Source organism: Solanum stenotomum, chromosome 9, assembly GCF_019186545.1.
Source record: "Solanum stenotomum isolate F172 chromosome 9, ASM1918654v1, whole genome shotgun sequence".
Lineage (NCBI taxonomy): Eukaryota > Viridiplantae > Streptophyta > Magnoliopsida > Solanales > Solanaceae > Solanum > Solanum stenotomum.
The window spans coordinates 52,674,821-52,693,040 of NC_064290.1; the positions used below are offsets into that span (position 1 = coordinate 52,674,821).

Below are 18,220 nucleotides of genomic sequence, written 5' to 3' on the forward strand. Positions count from 1 at the left end.
CAGTGAAGAGTGCAAAAACGCTCTCAAATAAGAGATTTTCCAATTTCGAGAGTTCGATTAAATTTGAAATTTCTATCTAGACGCGGAAAGATCCCAATCATCACATTATAATTATGATTATGGTTGATGAAGCATTGACTACTTCAAAGGAGTTGAGAGAATTTATGATGAAGTGTTTATTACATTGAACTAGTAGAAGTAGATACATTGAAGTGACTCATTTTGGCCTACATTCATGTTCCTTTGCTATTATTAGATTATGACACTTTTGTATTTCTGCTATATCTTGAATATAATCATACAATGTAAGCCCAAATTTTGTACTTATCGAGTCATTGATTTTCTGGCCAATTTGATGCAAAAGTTACTGGTTCAAGTTGTAATAAATAAAATCATTTTTGTTGCTTTGGTCCAAGTCAATCTTTTTCATGGCTGAAACTAATGTTTTATCATAGGTTCGAGTAGTGGAAACAATCACTAATGCTTGTAGAGGGTAGGCTATCTACATCAGCATCCACCTTGGGGTGCATCCCTTCCTCAGATTCTGCTAACACAAGATGCTTCATGCATCTAACTGCTCCTTAACCTAATGCATTAGGCAAAAAATTTCACCGAGGGTCCGTTTTAAGGTCCGATATTTAACGTTTGTCCTTATTTTTTAAAAGTTGTGTAACTAGAGAATCAAATAGTGTAACTTCTATTTCCATGTTTTCTTCTCCTTCCTTTTCCTCCTATCTCCACTCGGACCAAGACAAAACTTTTACTTGTTCAAATAACAATTAAGGTGAAGCAGGGTCAAGTGGTATAGTTCAATCTTTAATATTTTGGTATAGAATTTCTACCACTGTGTCAAAACTTGCAGCATTTCACAATATACACAAAGTACTTAAAGGTCGAATGAAGATTGTACTTGAAATCATACCGAATGACTTAAAAGCAAGTTTTACATGACATGTAAATGATTTAAAGATAGGTAGAGTAAAACTTGTACTTAAATTCAAGAACATCCCAACATGACTTGTTACATCATAATTTTCCATTTTCTCGAGTGCATAGTATCACCCTAGCATATAATCGTTGTTGATAGCATCTAGCGTCTCTCTTCCAATCGCGCAGAGATCAATAATATGGAGTTTTTCGAAAAATGAGATACGTATCAAACTGGTTACCTTCCCATGGATGAAAAACTGGAAGTAATGTTCTGCTTTTCCCTATCTCCCGAATGCAACATCTCGAACGACTCTGCATCTGCAAACAATGGAGAGCAAAAGCGAATCCAAAATTTAAATTTGACGGAGTCAACATTTAGGTTCTTGCAACTAAATGCATCTCTTCTGAAATTAGGCGATCATAATTCAATTACTTCCTGAAATTTTAGTGACTTTTCACATATAATCTATACTTGGATTCAGTTTGAACCCGTTGACTGTATGCTCCATATGCCATCGATGCAGAGGGCTGCAAGGTTTTTCAACTCTCATTTCAAAAGATATGGACTACTCAACAGAAATATGGCCTCGTTTACGTTCTTAGCCAATTCTGCAGCTGCTCCAACGTAAGTATGAGGCGTTAAGTTCAAGAGAGATGTCTTTGCATCAGCTGGTACGTCCAACTTTTGTATGAATTCTCTAATGCTTTCTTTGTTCACCGCTCTTCCTCGGGTTAACTCCTTCAGCTTCTCATAAGGCTCTGGCACACCGTACCTTCGCATCACCTAAATACCGAACACAAATAGAAATGTTATTGTAAAATTCATCAAGAAACATGGGTGTCAGGGATGAGAACTTATTAGTCCAGACTGGACAGTAAAATTAGATCATTTCATACACACGGCTAAGGAAGTTGTCTCGGAAGACCTACAATTCCTCGGAATCCATGCAAATCTAGCGAAAAATGGGGAACGAAGGAAAAAATAGATCTATATAGGGTGATATCAATAAGTTAGAAATGTGTTGGGTCATGTTAGTACGTTATGTCTACGTTAGGTCCTATGTCTTCTACGAGTCTACAAGTCATTTCAGACATTTTTATGCCAGTTGAAAATAGAGAAATCCTAGTACTTTTTATTCGTAGTTATTTAGTCTAATATTAGTCTGAGACGAGTTTAATTAGAACAACATTGTCAGTAATGATTCATATAGCCGACCATAACTTGTTTGGGATTGGAGGCGTTGTTGTATATCAATAGATAGGTTTAAAGACTAGTAGTTTAGGTGCTTGTTTCTCCGAAAGACCAGACCTTGAAACATATCTTTGCAAGCACCACCAGCTTTATACCTAATATATTCCATCAGGAGGAGCAATTTAGATTCATCAAACTAATTTTGTTGTTCTTTGAAGCTTGTACAGGTTTGAAAGTTAATTGGGGAAAGAGCAGTTTATATCCTATTAAGGATGTGACAAACATCCAAAGCCTAGCTGACATTTTGGGCTGCAGAGTGGGGAAATTGCCCACAACTTATTTGGGTATGCCTTTAGGTAATACACACAAAGATTTGAAGATATGGGACAGCATAGTCGAGAAGACTGAAAAAAGACTAGCCAGATGGAAGGCTCAATACATTTCTTTTGGTGGTAGACACATTCTTATCAACTCTGTTCTAGATTCTCTCCCAACATATGTTATGTCTCTTTTCACTATACCGACAAAAGTGGCTAAGAAATTGGACAAACTTATGAGAGATTTCCTTTGGCATGGTTGCAAAGAGAACAAAGGATACAATTTGGTCAAGTGGGCGACAACTTTGCATAGAAAAGATAAAAGTGGCTTGGGCATCAGAGATTTGAGGAAGCATAACAACAGTCTTTTGATGAAATGGCTGTGGAGATACACTGAGGAGAGGCAAGCTTTGTGGAAAGATTTGANGATACAATTTGGTCAAGTGGGCGACAACTTTGCATAGAAAAGATAAAAGTGGCTTGGGCATCAGAGATTTGAGGAAGCATAACAAGTTTTTTGATGAAATGGTTGTGGAGATACACTGAGGAGAGGCAAGCTTTGTGGAAAGAATTGATTAAATGTAAATATGGGGAGGATAGATTCTGGTGTAGTAACATAAGCACGGATGCTTATGGAGCGGGGGTTTGGAGAGCTATTAGAAACTAATGGCCCAAGTTAGAAGCAAATTTACATATCAAGGTGGGGGATGGAAGGAGAACTAGATTCTGGTGGGATGTGTGGATCAAACAAACCCCCCAAAAAGACCTGTTTCCTGATCTATTTATTTTGTGCACCAATTCTGAGGCAATGATCAGTGATTGCTGGACAGAACAAGGTTGGAATCTCTATTTCAGAAGACTTCTAATGATTGGGAAATAGAGAGAGTAGCCAAATTGTTGGAGGAAGTGGGGGATTTTGCAGGCACCAATACTGCCAATGATGTTGTTAGATGGTCACACAGTAAGGACGGGATCTTCACAGTTGGCAGGGCATATAAAAAGGAGTGCAACTCGCAAAGTAGCAGATACCAGAGTTCATGGAAAAATATCTAGAGGACTGCAACACCAACAAAAGTTAAATGCCTTACTTGGTTGGTCATTAGAAAGGCATGCTTGACACATAAGGTCTTGAGGAAGAAAAGAAAGATCATACTTCCTTGGTGCTCTTTATGTGGGAAGACAGGGGAAACTAACAGTCACCTAGTCACCTATTCTTACATTGTACTTTCACAGCACAAATATGGACCATGTTTCTCAACTTTTCAGAAGTGAAATGGACTATGCCCGAACATACAGCTGATTTACTTAGTTGTTGGATCAGGAGAGGAGGTAGCAAGAGACAGAAGACCTGGTGGAATTTGATTCCACATTGCATTTGGGGGCCAGTTGGAAGGAGAGGAATAGTAGGAATTTTGAAGATATATCCACTTCCATTCACAAGGTTAAATGGAATTGCATTATATCTCTATATTTTTGGTGCAAAGAGATAGGATTAGAGGATTCAGATCAACTTTTAGAATTCTTAGGATCCTTGTAAGTATTATGCTTTTTGTTCTTTTCTGATTTTCTAAAGGTCCCCAACATTAAGGCCTTAATGCTGGAGAATACAATGTTTACCAATTCTCAAAAAAAAAAAATATATTCCATCAGTCATACAAGGAAGCTCAAGTATGGATAAAAAGTAATTGCATATACCTTTCAGACTAATACCGATAAGAAGTCCAGATAAAGCAAAAGCTGCATACCGTTTGTATTGGTTCAGCAAGAACCTCCCATGTTTTGTCTAAATCTTCCATCAGAGCAGCTTCATTCACCTATATTCAAAATCAATTAGTCAGCAAAGTCGGAACAACTTGATGAGATCATACTTCAGCGTGGGTTGTATTTCATTACATTCTCAAAATAAAATGTGCGCAGCACAGTAGATTCCGTAGAATTTCAATTAGTACTGCTTACCTGAAGCTTCTGAATTCCCTGTAATGCACTTCTATAAGCAAGAAGAGAATGCCCTAGTCCTACTCCCATGTTTCTCAGAACAGTTGAATCTGTCAAATCCCGCTGTAAATGACAATTTGGATAAAAAAAAAATTATGGACAAGACAGACAAGCAACTAAAGGCATATATAAGGGGCACAGCCCACAGATTGACATGCTCTAAAATATGTTGTAATATACATGTTAAGGGCTTCAAACCTTTTAACATGCCATCATGATTCACGAGTACAAAACTACTACAGTCAAACGTTTCTATAATTGCATCGTTTGTTTCGATAGTTTTTGTCTGCTATAGCCAAATGTTATATAATATACCATAACATGTAAAATCAGCTCTCAAAAGAATTCGGCAGTTATAGTGAAATGTTGTTATAAGAAAGGTCTTACTGTAGCACCCAAATAAGTGTTTAATCAACGAAAAATGAAGCTTAAATTATTTGGTAGAATATTATACTAACAAGATAAAGATAACATGACCAGATTTGACATACCTGCCAGCGTGAAATAGGTAGTTTAGTGCTCAAATGGGATAAATCTCCATTAGCCACTCCAAGATTGCCCTCACTATTTTCAAAGTCAATTGGATTTACTTTGTGAGGCATCGTCGAGGACCCAATTTCACCAGCTTTAGTTGTCTACGTAACATAAAAGAATTATGAACTCCATTATCTGCCAAAAGAATATAATAGAATATATATCTAAAATACAGGGCAGTCACCTGTTTAAAGTAACCCAGAGAAATGTATCCCCAAACATCTCTATCAAAATCAACCAAAATGTTGTTAAACTGGACGATCGAGTGAAAAAGTTTGGCCATATAGTCATGAGTTTCAATCTGCATTACAATGATATTGAGTTAGAAGTTGAAAAACAGTTGCTAATGTGGTAATACACCCTCCTTTCCATTTTATATCACACGTTCCTTTCTGGTCTGTTCCGAAAAGATCAACTTATGTCTATATTTGGAATTCCTTCGATTTTAACATTTCACATTTTGCCCTGATGACATGACATGTTGAAGACCGCAAGATTCTAAGGGTTAATTTAGTGTGTTATATATATTTGGCCTATGCACTAAAAGTCTTTATTTCTTGAACTCAATACATACGTTATACACCATCGTATAAACTAACATGTTGGAGTACATACACAAACAGCTATAAACCTCCCTCTAACTAATGCATAAAGCTCCGATACGAAATGAATTATGGTGCATCCAATACAATAAATTAGAAAAAAAGAAAGGAAACTAAAGCTACAACGGTGCTGATTGAAAAGAACAAAAGGAATCAGCCTATAAAACAAACCTGAGGAACATATGGATTGAATTCTAATCCAAGTGACAAGACAAACTCCTCTGCAATTTCTGGCCAGTTTATTTCAGGATACGCAGCTACATGTGCATTGTAGTTTCCTACAGCACCAGCAAATTTCCCAAGCATCTCAATTTGAGAAATCTCCTTTCTTTCCCTACTCAATCGATAAGCAAAAATTGCCATTTCCTTTCCAAGGGTTGTCGGTGAAGCTGGCTACAAGGTGCAAAAAGAATGAGTGAACTACATTATGCAGTCACTGAGGATATATATAAGACCACTGTTTTCCACGGACGTTAAGCTTCTTGCATCAAAACCTATTCAAAGTACACCTAACTAGAGGACTGTCGGGAAAAGAAGTATACCTGCCCATGGGTGCGAGAAAGCATAGGAACAGAAGAATGTGTTGTGGCCATGTCACAAATTGCTTTAATCAATTCATCCATGACTGGCAAGATGACCGTGTTCAAAGCTCCTTTCAGCATCAATGCATGGGCAAGATTGTTGATGTCCTCAGATGTACATGCAAAGTGAAAAAACTCGAGCACCTACCACAAAAAGAGGGACAACTATAGAAAAGATGCATGTGCAAAATAAAGCTTTTGGGGGTTTTCAGGTCTCATAGAAATACTTTTAGCTTGAATTTCCTATGTAGATTGAAAGAAGATGCACGTGGAAAGTATTTTTATTTTTATGACAAGGAACGCCGCTAGCCATTGGGTGCGCACAGGGTAAACCCCGTTCCAACACAATAGCTCACAAACCACACAAGAGAGGTAAACCACACTGGGCAAGCCCCGTGCGACGAGCTCAACCCAGAAGGCCAACTACTGTCGGAGTCAAAGAGTTTCGAACTTGAGACCTCCCTAATGGAAGTCCCAAGCCAAACCTTCTGAGCCACCCCGAAGAATAGTATGACAAGAATCTATTCATACCTTAGATATCTCTGGATGTGATTGGCATTTTTGTTTCAAGAAGTATTCCACTGCTTTCACATCATGGTTTGTGACTCTCTCGATCTTCTTAACTTCCAAGGCATCATTCATACTAAATCCATCAATCAAGTCATGCAAAAATGTCTGAGCTTCTTCAGAGAAGCTTGGAACTTCAACAATTTGAGGTATTTGAGACATTTTTATCAACCACTTAATCTGACAAAAAGAGACATCACAAAAATTTCATTGTTGCTTAATGTTTATCCACACGGGTAATCTAATTTTATTTGAAAATTTCTGAAAGGAATATTTCAAAATTAAACTTTACTACTAGATAGTCAAGGAGGAAAAAGTAACCACCTCAACCAAAATGCGGAACCGAATTAATCCATACTCGCTCATAAACGGAGCCAATTCTTTGACTTTACCCCAATAGCGACCATCCAATGGGCATAAAGCTGTTAAACTTGAGAGTTCTAGATCTTGAGAATGATTAGAAGACATCCCTGTGACCTGAGAAGTTTAAGAAGATACCATAACAATACATATTCAAGTGTTAATTCCTATAAAAAAAAAAAAGAGAGACATCGTTCCACAAATAATAATAATAATAAGATGAGCTGAGTACCAATGAACTCTACACACAGATATGAATTGTAAGAAAAATTCCATAACATAATGAGTCTTTCCATCATGGCATCTTACCCCAGCAAATGATACATCTCTTACATTATCAATTCCCATAGAGCATTTGCTGCAAGATGGTAAATCAAATGTTGTCCCACAAAGGCATCCGGAACTATGCAATTCCTTCCTAGTCAACTTAGGAATACAAAACAGTGAACTAACATCTCTTTTTTTCTTTGTTTTAGTGGGTAACAAGAATAGACACTTTATTGGACAGTCTGTTCAATAAATTGCAGAGATTCTGCAAGGCCTAGGTTCAGATAGAAGTAGATGTAAATATACATGACCAATATTCAAACCATGGAATTATATATCTAGCGACAACAAAGAAGAGAGAAAGGAGAGAGTGAAATTTAGTGGAAATGATCTCTAAATACGTTATTTTATGGTGTATGTTTTTTCTCTTAAAAAATAAATAGTCTTGCATTGCTGTTGAAGGAGGACTCTGGTGATTTTGGGTTGAAGTTGTGTACTTTTTCCCCTGTTGTTTTACTGCTTTGAACTGTGATGATTGTTGTGAAAGGTGGTTTTTTGAATTCTATTAAACAATTTTGTCTCATCCCAACAAGCTGACAAGAATCGTGCCAGCAGTGGCAAAGGAGGAGAGAATCCTAAAAGAAGGAGAATGAAAACCCAACTGTTTATCATCAAGATTGCACCTTTACTGTAAAATGCATATACCATATAGCAAATTGACCTAGATGGTAGCCGTGATAAAGGAGAAAGGTTGTGGTAACTTGACATTCAGAATAAAACTAGTCAAGTTATGTTGAATCCTCAAAATAGATAGATAAGCTTAAATGGAACACCATGTACAATGAAGATCCATATAGCAGCCTGCAACTTGATTGGTATTGATGTGCAGTTGCTGATGTTATAAAGATCAGTTCTCATTAGCAGATGTGTTTGCAAGGAACTAAAGTTAGACAGTCCACTAAAGTAAGGCGGGACGAAAACATACAACTAAAAGGGATGTCTTTATCTCTTTAGGATCGGAATCCTGATCTCCAAGGTTTGCACCTACTTCATTGACCAATAAACTACACCCTTAGATGCATGTATCTTACACTTAAACTCCATGCCAATCAAACTAGTGCTTTTAAAATTAGGAAAAATGAGTAAATGCGAGAGCTAAAAAGCCATTTTCCATGTGCAACTTCCCAGTCTCTCACACAATGGGAAGATTCTTTCTATCAAAAGATAGTTAAAAAAGACACAAACAACACATTGAAGGTTAATCAGCAACCTGTCATCTGAAAATATGCATACAAGAATGCTCCCAAAAACTATTTTCTTCTATTAAACTAAGTAGTCTCGGAGCTAGTAAGCAAGCAACTTCGAAAACATTATTTCCCTATGAACTCATAAACCGCTAACAATTCTGCTGTTATCTGGATTCTTTAAGATTCAAACAGCATTCCCTCTTCCCTAAAGGTAGAGGTAAGGTGTGCATACATCATACCCTCTTCAGACCCCACTTGTGTGATAACATTCCAACATGGAGTATACTATTGGCGTTAGCTCACATCATTAAATACATAAAAACTGATAAAACTAATTCACAAACACATAAAAAAAACAGTCTCCAGCATAAAAACCAAACAAATAAAAAGGAAGAATTGTGCAAAGAAAGCACCACAAATTAAAACTTCATCTCATATAAAAAAAAACCCCATTAAGAAAAATCTAACCTTTTCTTGAGTTTTCAAAGAGCTGATAGTAGACCCTTTAGGTTTTCCTTTGCAAGAACAGATTTTTCTTGCTGGAAACGAAAAATTCAATTGATTTAGCCAAGAATTTGGAAGAACATTGGATTTTTGGGTAATGGGGTTCGATAAAAACATCTTCTTGTTGACACCTGAAGCACTGAAAGAAGTTCCAAGTTCCATTTTTTTTTTCTTTTGAACTGGTAGGACTACAAGAGAAGTAGGGTTTTAGCTTTTGGTGAAGTGTTTTTTTTTAAGAGCGGATGGGTGGTGTTGTTTGGGTGGAGTTCTTATTTTATTTTGTTGGAAGTTAACCCTTTTTACAGTCTTAAAAAACTTTTTTTTCTTTTACTTTATTTTGTTTTTCCTATTATTTAATTATGATAGGAAGGGAAATTGTTACAGACTGTATAAATATTTAAGTAAGACTTTTATAAAGAGTCTAAGTTATAAATAATGGATGTTAGTATTCAAAATAAGAGATGTAATATATATATAATTTCAAGAAAAATTTATTTTTCATATCACTTTGTTAAATTTTATCTAAATTGCTCTTAATTCTATTGTGATATATGTATTATCTATCTTCTACATTGACATTTGATTAAAAATATTAAAAATTAAATTTATTTATATTTGAATTGAAAATAAATTCAAGAAAAAATATTCACTGATTTTCGAATAACGTCATTATGAATTTGAATAACTGACTCAGGTTTTTGGTCTATAAATATGAACTCATTACATAATATATGAATTAAGCGTTTGCTATAAATTCAAATCTAATTATTTTTTATTTTAAATGAAAAGCTAAAAAAAAGGATAAATTCATTATCCATTGAGTTTCAAATTATGCATTTTTTACCTTACTAAAATTCTTGATTTGATTATCAATAATAGGAAAAAAAAAAATTCTCAAACTAAGGAAACCTAAAAGCCAATATTTCTAAACCAAAAGGACCCAAGTGGATCAGATTAAAAAAGAAAAGAGCTAGAGTATATATTATTTCTAGTTCAAGAATAATAATTCATAAATTCAAAGATAGCGTGTGTCTGTGTGAGAGGATAATGTTGATAACAGTCAGAGGAATTTCTTCTTCTTCTTCTCTGTGCTTCAATTCCAAGCAGCTACACTCTTTAAAGGTTAATAGAGTCACCCCAATTTGTAAAGCCAGCAGCCTCAGTTTCCATAAAAAATCCACTGTCCCATCATGGAATCTTGGTCTTTTTGAATCCACAAACAGGTAATTTCTTGAAAATAAAATGTACCCTTTTGTTCAGTTTTTTTGCTCAATTTGATAAAACTATATGCTGTGAATATAAAGACTTGAGCTTTTTGCTCTGTTTGTTGTAATGTTTTTTGTTTAATCCTGGTTATATTTGCTCCAAGGTAGGTGCTGTCTTGAAAATAAAATGTACCCTTTTGGTCTCTTTGTTCAGATTTTACTCAATTTGATAAAAATATATGATGTGAATATGAAAGACTTGAACTTTCTTATTCTGCTTGTTGTAATGGTTTTTGGGACTTTCTTGAAAATAAAATGTACCAGTTCGGTCACTTTGTTCAGTTTTTGCTCAATTTGATAAAAATATGATGTGATATAAAGACTTGAATTTTCTTGCTTTGTTTGTTGTATTGGCTTTTGTTTAATCTGGTCTTCTTTACTCCAAAGATAGGTACTTTCTTGAAAATAAAATGTACCCTTTTGATCTATTTGCTCTTACTTGACTTGGGTTTTGCTTAATTTGATGAATATGTGTTGTGAAGAAGATGAAGACTTGAACTTTATGCACCGAAGGGTGTGGCCTAGTGGGTTGAGCACCATGAGGTGTCAGGTTCAACTTCCAGAAGAGATAATCTCATTTGTTCTAGCCTTGATGGACAGAGTTGCCTCGTATCTGTTGTTGGTGGGAGGTGGGAAGTATCGCGTGGAATTAGTTGAGGTGTGCCACAAGCTGGCCTATACACCACAGTTATTAGAAAAAAGGAAAAACTTGAACTTTCTCACTGTTTGATGTAATGGGTCTTGTTTAATACTTCTAATTTTGTTTAATATATTCTGAAACAAGTCTTGAACGTTCATATTGGTCTTCTTCACTCAACAAACAGATACTTTGTTGAAAATGGAATGTACCCTTTTGGTCTCAATGCTCTTAGATGCCTTGGTTTTTGCTCAATTTGATAAAAATGTGTTGTGTAGATAAAGATTTGAACTTTCTCACTGTTTGTTGTAATGGGTTTTGTTTAGAACTTCTAACTTCAATTCATTGATTTCTCAAGCAAGTCTTGTGTTTATTGTGAAAAAATATTGTATAGAGAGCTTCTAATTTCGTGGAATTTAAGACTTTTGTGTTGCTTTTTCTTTTCTGGGATTGTATTATTTACTTTCATGTTGAGTGTTTTCCCTGAAAAGAATTACTGAATCTGAATGCTGGTTTGTTTTGGACGAATTTTACGATGGTCCTATTGCTGAATTGAAAGCTTTAAGGGTCCATTGGGGCTTTAAGCGTGAAACGCAATTTATGACTTTCTGAGTATATTACAGTCTTTTATTTGAGAACATAGAGGAATTTTAAGAGTTGGTCTAAAGGGACCTTATTTTGAAACTAGATAAAGGAGCTTATGGGAGGGGAATCTAGAGAAAGTATAGACCTAGAGATTGGTGTGACTTATGGGCAGTATTGTGAAACGCAAAAAAGCTCTAAGGTCCATTGGGGTTTTAAGTGCAAAACGCAAATAAAGTGTGGGCTTTAATGCAAAAAGGCTCAAAGGGAGAAAAAACGCAAATATATATATGTTTAGTCCGAGACTAATAATTATAAGCATTTAGTCCAAGACTAATAATTATAAGCATGAATGACAAATATATGAACAAAGAAATTGAAAAAAGATTACGATAAAGTGAAATATCAATTGTTTGGTGCCGCCTCTTCAGAAAAGGCTCATTGGCAAGGAAAAATTTGTCTTAGAGCCTTGATGACAATATTGAAGCGCACATTAAGAAGGGGGGAGCGCTCAACACATTTTGAGCCTCGCTTTAGGGCTTAAGTGCATCTTTTAACAACACTGGACATGGGAAGATTTAAGCTACTCAAATTTCTTTTTTTTCTTCTTTTGAACTTTGGCCTTTATTTTAAAAACTATTCAGTTTGAGAGTTGAGCCACTTGCTCACTAGAAAGAAAAAATCGCAAACTTGTACTATAGAAGGATATGCGTATTCGGGACATCAAATTTGTAATGGTTGAATATCAACTTGTATTTCTCTGTTTTTGTGTGCTGATCATACACATACTTCTTATGATTTTGAGGTTGTGGAGCAGTTGGATTTGTGCATGAAATCTTAAACTGCTATGTGCTGTTTCACATACACTTTCTCCTTGATCTTTTTGCACGACTATCTTCTGTCGATCCATTTCATTGATTTAATTGTTTCTGCACCAATTTCCTAAATCTTTAGTTGTTTCTTCTTTCTGACTGTTACCCTCTTTCTCCAGCTGTGATAGTTCAGTATTTGATCCATTGGGTATCAATTCAGGTAAATCATCCTGGGATAATTTAGTGAGCTTGCTCTCTCAGACATTTGAAAGCTCCTCAAACACTAGAAAAGAGAAAAATTCATCAGCTAGAGGGTTGGCAGGTAGTCTAACTAATCTGCAATACTGTGCTTTTATGTTGTTGATAACACCCTGCATATCTTAACCTTTGATTAGGATTTCTTGTCACTGTCAGCTGCAATTGAAGATACTAGCATTGATTTTGGAGACTTCTTCAAAGGCCCGTTACCAGGAAAGTTTCTAAAGCTATTAGGATTTTTGGCTTTGTCACGACTCGGGATCTACATACCACTCGGTGGAGTAAATCGGGAGGCCTTTGTTGGCAATTTAGATGAGAATAGTATTTTAAGTACTTTGGATTCCTTTTCCGGTGGAGGTATAGGTCGCCTTGGAATCTGCTCCCTAGGTATTGTTCCCTTCATCAATGCACAAATTGTGTTTCAACTGCTTGCTCAAATCTACCCCAAGTTGCAAGAACTTCAGAAAAGAGAAGGTGAAGCTGGAAGAAAGAAAGTTCTTCAGTATACTCGCTATGCTTCTGTTGGATTTGCCGTAGTACAGGTAATATTTCCTAGAAAAACTGTTATTACTTGAATGAAGAAGCATTTTTGATTAGGCATAATACACAAACAAACACTCAAACTTGAACTCAACTGGCAAGTAAGCTCTCCGAGAGTGCACATCTAGACACCTCAACTTGGTCGCAACTGACAACTTGACACTCCAACTTGTCCCCTCTGTGTCTTGTGGACACTTGACGCTGACATGGCACATATGTTTTGGAGTTGTCTAGATGATCATTTTATAAGTTGGAGTGTTCAACTGACACAATGGTGACGATTTGAGGTGTCTTGATGTGCATACTCAAAGTTGGAGTGCTTACTTGCCAGCTAAGGCCAAGTTTGAGTATCTGTTTATGTATTATACCTTTTGAATAAGATATTTCTGTGAACAAAACAGTGTCTGTAGTCTGTTTTTAATCTGATTCTCACTTGTACGTTGTGGTCGAATAATTGCAGAATCAATTGGAAAATTACACTTATCTTTAACTTCTGTGGCAGGCAATTGGCCAAGTATTGTTCCTTCGTCCTTATGTTAATGACTTCAGTACCCAGTGGGCAATTTCTTCCGTTGTTCTTTTGACCCTTGGCTCAGTATTTACGACTTATATTGGGGAGCGAATCACTGATTTAAAACTTGGAAATGGCACATCTCTTTTGATCTTTACAAATATCATCTCCTACTTGCCAGCGTCCTTTGGTAGGACAGTCGCACAGGCCTATCAAGATGGTAATTATGTTGGGCTCGTTGGTATCCTAGTCTCATTCTTCCTGCTAGTCCTTAGCATTGTATATGTTCAGGTATGTTCTTATGTCTGAATTACTTGGCATTTAACTTATTGTCATACCGTTGATTGCTGACAGCGTTCTCAACCAAGTTTTTCAGGAAGCAGAGAGGAAAATTCCGCTAAATTATGCATCAAGGTATACTGGCAGAACAGGAGGAGGACTTCAAAAATCTGCATACTTACCGTTTAAAGTTAGTAGTCTTTTGTCCCCTCGTTTGATTTAGTTTATTTTGAAGGATTGTAATGCTAAATAAACGTGAGGCGTCAACTCTTATTTTATGAGAGGAGTGAGGGTTGAAATTGTTTCCCCGTGGAAGAAGTTACTTAGTACTGGTTTGAAATTTCCTCTTGCTTCCGTTGTGGTTAGTCATCAGATAAGTCATTTCACATGCAAGCATGTGTGGGAGAAGTGAGTGCGACAATTGCGTCATAAGTTCAGAACTACAATTTATCTTCCGAACATCCTAGAAACCCCAACTCTACATCTGTAGTCTAAGTTGCTCTAACTTCTCACTTTCGGTGCCACACCCGCATCAACACGATGTTGGTCTGGGTGTGGTTGTGGGTATGGGATCCTTACTGGATCTGGCAACCAATTTTGGATACTTTGACCAAAATCGACAGAGAAACTGGGACAGATACAATGATTTTTTGTTGTTAAAACAAAATTTAAGGTGAAATTGAAGAAAATGGAATACTTTGTATATAGAAATTTCTCTGTCAATCCTTTTCTTTATATCTACTTCTAGGATTCTCCTCTTGATCAATATTTTCTCCTCGGAATACCTTGTTAGTTTTCCACATAATGTGTCAAAATTTAGCATATAACTCTATTCTTAGATATTTGAATTAAATTTAGCCAAATCCCCGCACCAGTCTCGGCACTTGGATCTATACCCCCGAATCTTAAAACTCTAGATCCGTATCCGTATTGGACACCTGCACCCGAGTCCGAGCAACTTAGGCCATAGTCATTTTTGTTTCCATGCACATGCTTTTATCAGTGTCATTATATGGTAATCTCCAGTACCTTTTGTGGATTGTTTGGTAGCTCTAGTGAATTAGACAAGGAGACACATCGGTCCTGCTAATCCTTATATTTGTGATGGAAGTGTGCAGTGAAGTTCTTTTGCAATTAGAAAATTATGATCCTTCTTAGTTACAACTTACAGTTATAGTTACAATGAACAGGTGAACAGTTCAGGAGTAATGCCGATTATTTTCTCTACATCATCACTAGCCCTTCCTGGCACTTTGGCACGTTTCACTGGTGTAGGTTTCCTGAGAAAGGCTGCAGCAGGTTTAAACCCTGGAGGTAAGTAAAAAATAGTGCAGTTACCTTACTTCACGTTCACTTTTCACTGAAAAAGTTTTGTGCATTAAACTCGACTCTGTCTGAAGTTATGATGCATATGCATCTCCTTTCCTGATGTACAAAAAATTTGAAACAAATTGCCGACTATCTCTAAGCGAAGAGGTTTAGTCTTGTAAAACCTGCTGTGCAATACTTTTGAGTTAGTGGTAATACGTAAAAGATAGAGCAACTAGAGGCAGAAATGGAAAAGTGACTTGTCTAAGGTGGACTAGGTGGTATTCTTATTAAAGCCTTGCACTACAGAGGAATAATTGATTTTACATGGGGCTGTGGTCTAAATCTTCTCCCCGAGGGGAGATTATCGGTGAGTCAGCGACTGTCATTTTGGAAATAAAAGGAAAAAGATAAAAACTGGTTTTTGTATTTTCAACAAAAGGAAATAAGCAAAACAATGAGAATTAGCTTATTATTATTGATAGTGCATTTCTTTCGGCACATGCATGTGTGGACTTAATTTTTTCACTTTGTAACATTTTGAGGGCTACAACTAAACAGCTGTTCGTTTGTAGGTTCTTTCTATCTGCCGACAAACATTTTGTTGATTGCCTTCTTCAATTACTATTATACATTCCTGCAATTGGACCCTGATGATGTCAGTGATCAGTTGAAACGACAAGGTGCCTCAATCCCACTTGTTCGACCGGGTAAAAGCACAGCGGCATTCATCAAAACGGTATTATTGCCTTCTCCAGTCGTGTTCACTTTCTGCTTAACGCCTATCTTGATTCTCAAATATAGCTCTTCACCCATCATTTTCATAACATCGAAATGACCTGATACATCTAATGGGAAATTGTCCCACAGCTTTGGTAAGCTCAGTTGTTACTGCACTAAGAAACTATAAATCGTTCTAGTATTAATCTAGCAGGACCGGCACTCATTCTTAAGTGAGAATGGGCATTTTCGGTGTTTGAATCTTTTGAAGGAGATATCAGAAAGCTATAAATATATTTAGATATTTATATAAAAGACGTACTCTCTCTGTCCCATTCTATGTGAATAAGTTCGGAGAGCAAGGGTCAAAGCACCTAATTTTCGGTGGGAATTCGGACATAGATTTATCAAACTTTTGGAAGAAAATATACGTACATGCGAAACTACATAAAAGTAATAGAAGTCACAATGGTTAATAATTCATGATAATACAACAAAATACCCAATGTAATCCCACAAGTGGGGTTTGGGGAGGGTAGAGGGTACACAGAAGGTTGTTTCTGATAGATCCTCGACTTAAAATTAGAATAATTCAAGATAATAAGATGGAAAAATTGTCGTCAAAGAAAAAAACGATTGACCCCCATAGTTATAGTGTCATATCCCCAGGTGACTTTGTCAGGGAACACCAATAGCCTGTATATGTTACCTTTAATTGTTAGATTAGCCACCATATTGGGATCCTCATCTGTTTTAAGTAAGGTGGATCTGGTGTTTGAAATCGTTGACCCGATTATTCTGAATTTGTGTCGAATAAGGCCTATTAAAGGGGGAAGCTCCCTACCAGAAGTTCTCCATTCTCAAGGCTTAAATCTGAGATCTTTGGTTGAGGGTCGAAGGATACTATCCATCCCACCACAACCTTTGGTAGTGCAATTTCACTTCACTGTTTCTTTTCTAGCAAGGATAGTGTCCCTTTTCTGTATACTTGACTCTCTAGAATCGGTAATTGATGTACCGCATATATACCGTATAAATAGTTGCACGTGGTAATATTATTAAGGTTCAAAGATGTAATTGTCAAGATTCATGCCATAAATGGGGGATTTACAGGTACTCAGCCGGATATCAGTTCTTGGTTCTGCATTTTTGGCACTTCTCGCTGCTGGCCCTGCTGTGATTGAACAAGCCACACACCTCACTGCTTTCCGAGGCTTTGCAGGCACGTCAGTGCTTATTCTTGTTGGTTGTGCTACAGACACTGCAAGGAAAGTTCAAGCGGAGATCATATCCCAAAAGTACAAGAATATAGAGTTTTACGACATGGATAATAAATATTGAAACAAGACTTCTGGTTAAAGCTGGAGAAATGAGATTGTATTACATAAAGAGAACATAAACGCCACGACACAAACTTGATCTGGACGTGAGAGACTCTACTTTCGACTCCCCCGCCCCACCTACTTTTCATAATCAATTTATTCTAGTTTCTCTGTATTACTAACTTAGATGTACATGTTTCTTAGATCTGTGTAAATGCAGGCACACAACTGCCTTCTTTTTTGTGTTATTTGTTTTTATTCAATCTTCTGGAGTGTCTCAATGATCTGAATTCAAAGACAAGAAAACCAAGATCTCTGGACTTCTGTTAAGTAGTAGATTGAGGGGAAATGTGAAACTTATAGCCTTGACCAAAGGTTAAGGGACTTGTGTCTTATGTCACAGGTTTGTGTCATGCGCCAAGTGAACGAACTCTTGATGTGTGAGCTCATCATCCTCGAGTTTCAAAGGCTACAATTGACACAAAAGGTTGGCTCCAGACAGATTTGTAGGTAAGAAAGAAAATGTGAAACTTAACAACATATCTGGTGTAATTCCATAGGCGGAGTCTAGAGAGGGTAATGTGTATGGATAGACTTGGAGAAAGAACCTATACCAAGAGTTCTTTCATTCACAAAGAACAAATTGCTTACTAAGTGAACATTCACTTGGAAGCATCAGTAATATACATGTTTAAGTTATACGAAAATCTATAATATTTTTCTATTTTACCCTTAAAGTAGGTAAGGCCTGTGTATTATTATTCACTATATAACATTCGTACATTATTATTCATCGCATAAAAAATCTTTGCATCATAAACCTCACACAACTAGCATGTGAACCAAATGACCTCGTAGCATAAATAATTGGAAACAAATTTATAACAGCA

General features: G+C 36.4%; 2 protein-coding genes across 2 annotated transcripts; one reads left to right on the forward strand and one right to left on the reverse strand.

The window, feature by feature from the left end:
• Positions 1-906: 906 nt before the first annotated feature.
• Positions 907-9,290, reverse strand: LOC125876005 (uncharacterized). Its single transcript, XM_049557100.1, has 10 exons — positions 9,061-9,290; positions 7,043-7,195; positions 6,683-6,898; positions 6,113-6,295; positions 5,742-5,963; positions 5,153-5,269; positions 4,926-5,069; positions 4,396-4,497; positions 4,185-4,253; positions 907-1,714 (listed from the first exon to the last, which is right to left on the reverse strand). The coding sequence occupies exons 1-10, from the start codon at positions 9,256-9,258 to the stop codon at positions 1,478-1,480; spliced, it is 1,641 nt and encodes a 546-aa protein (XP_049413057.1). The 5' UTR covers positions 9,259-9,290; the 3' UTR covers positions 907-1,477.
• Positions 9,291-10,087: 797 nt separating this feature from the next.
• On the forward strand, positions 10,088-17,572 carry LOC125876006 (preprotein translocase subunit SCY1, chloroplastic). The gene is made up of 8 exons (XM_049557101.1): positions 10,088-10,319; positions 12,572-12,714; positions 12,807-13,192; positions 13,693-13,992; positions 14,078-14,170; positions 15,171-15,294; positions 15,864-16,027; positions 17,122-17,572. Exons 1-8 carry the CDS (start codon positions 10,144-10,146, stop codon positions 17,347-17,349), a joined length of 1,614 nt encoding a protein of 537 aa, XP_049413058.1. The 5' UTR covers positions 10,088-10,143; the 3' UTR covers positions 17,350-17,572.
• Positions 17,573-18,220: the final 648 nt, after the last annotated feature.

Excerpts from the sequence above, each read along its gene's own strand:
- LOC125876005 (XM_049557100.1), bottom strand. The coding sequence starts at position 9,258 with ATGGAACTTGGAACTTCTTTCAGTGCTTCAGGTGTCAACAAGAAGATG. Across the intron at positions 5,070-5,152 it reads CTCTGGGTTACTTTAAACAG|ACAACTAAAGCTGGTGAAAT; the intron begins GTGACTGCCCTG and ends TATGTTACGTAG. Across the intron at positions 4,498-4,925 it reads TACCTATTTCACGCTGGCAG|CGGGATTTGACAGATTCAAC; the intron begins GTATGTCAAATC and ends TGTCATTTACAG.
- LOC125876006 (XM_049557101.1), top strand. The coding sequence starts at position 10,144 with ATGTTGATAACAGTCAGAGGAATTTCTTCTTCTTCTTCTCTGTGCTTC. Across the intron at positions 10,320-12,571 it reads CTTTTTGAATCCACAAACAG|CTGTGATAGTTCAGTATTTG; the intron begins GTAATTTCTTGA and ends CTCTTTCTCCAG. Across the intron at positions 14,171-15,170 it reads CTGCATACTTACCGTTTAAA|GTGAACAGTTCAGGAGTAAT; the intron begins GTTAGTAGTCTT and ends TACAATGAACAG.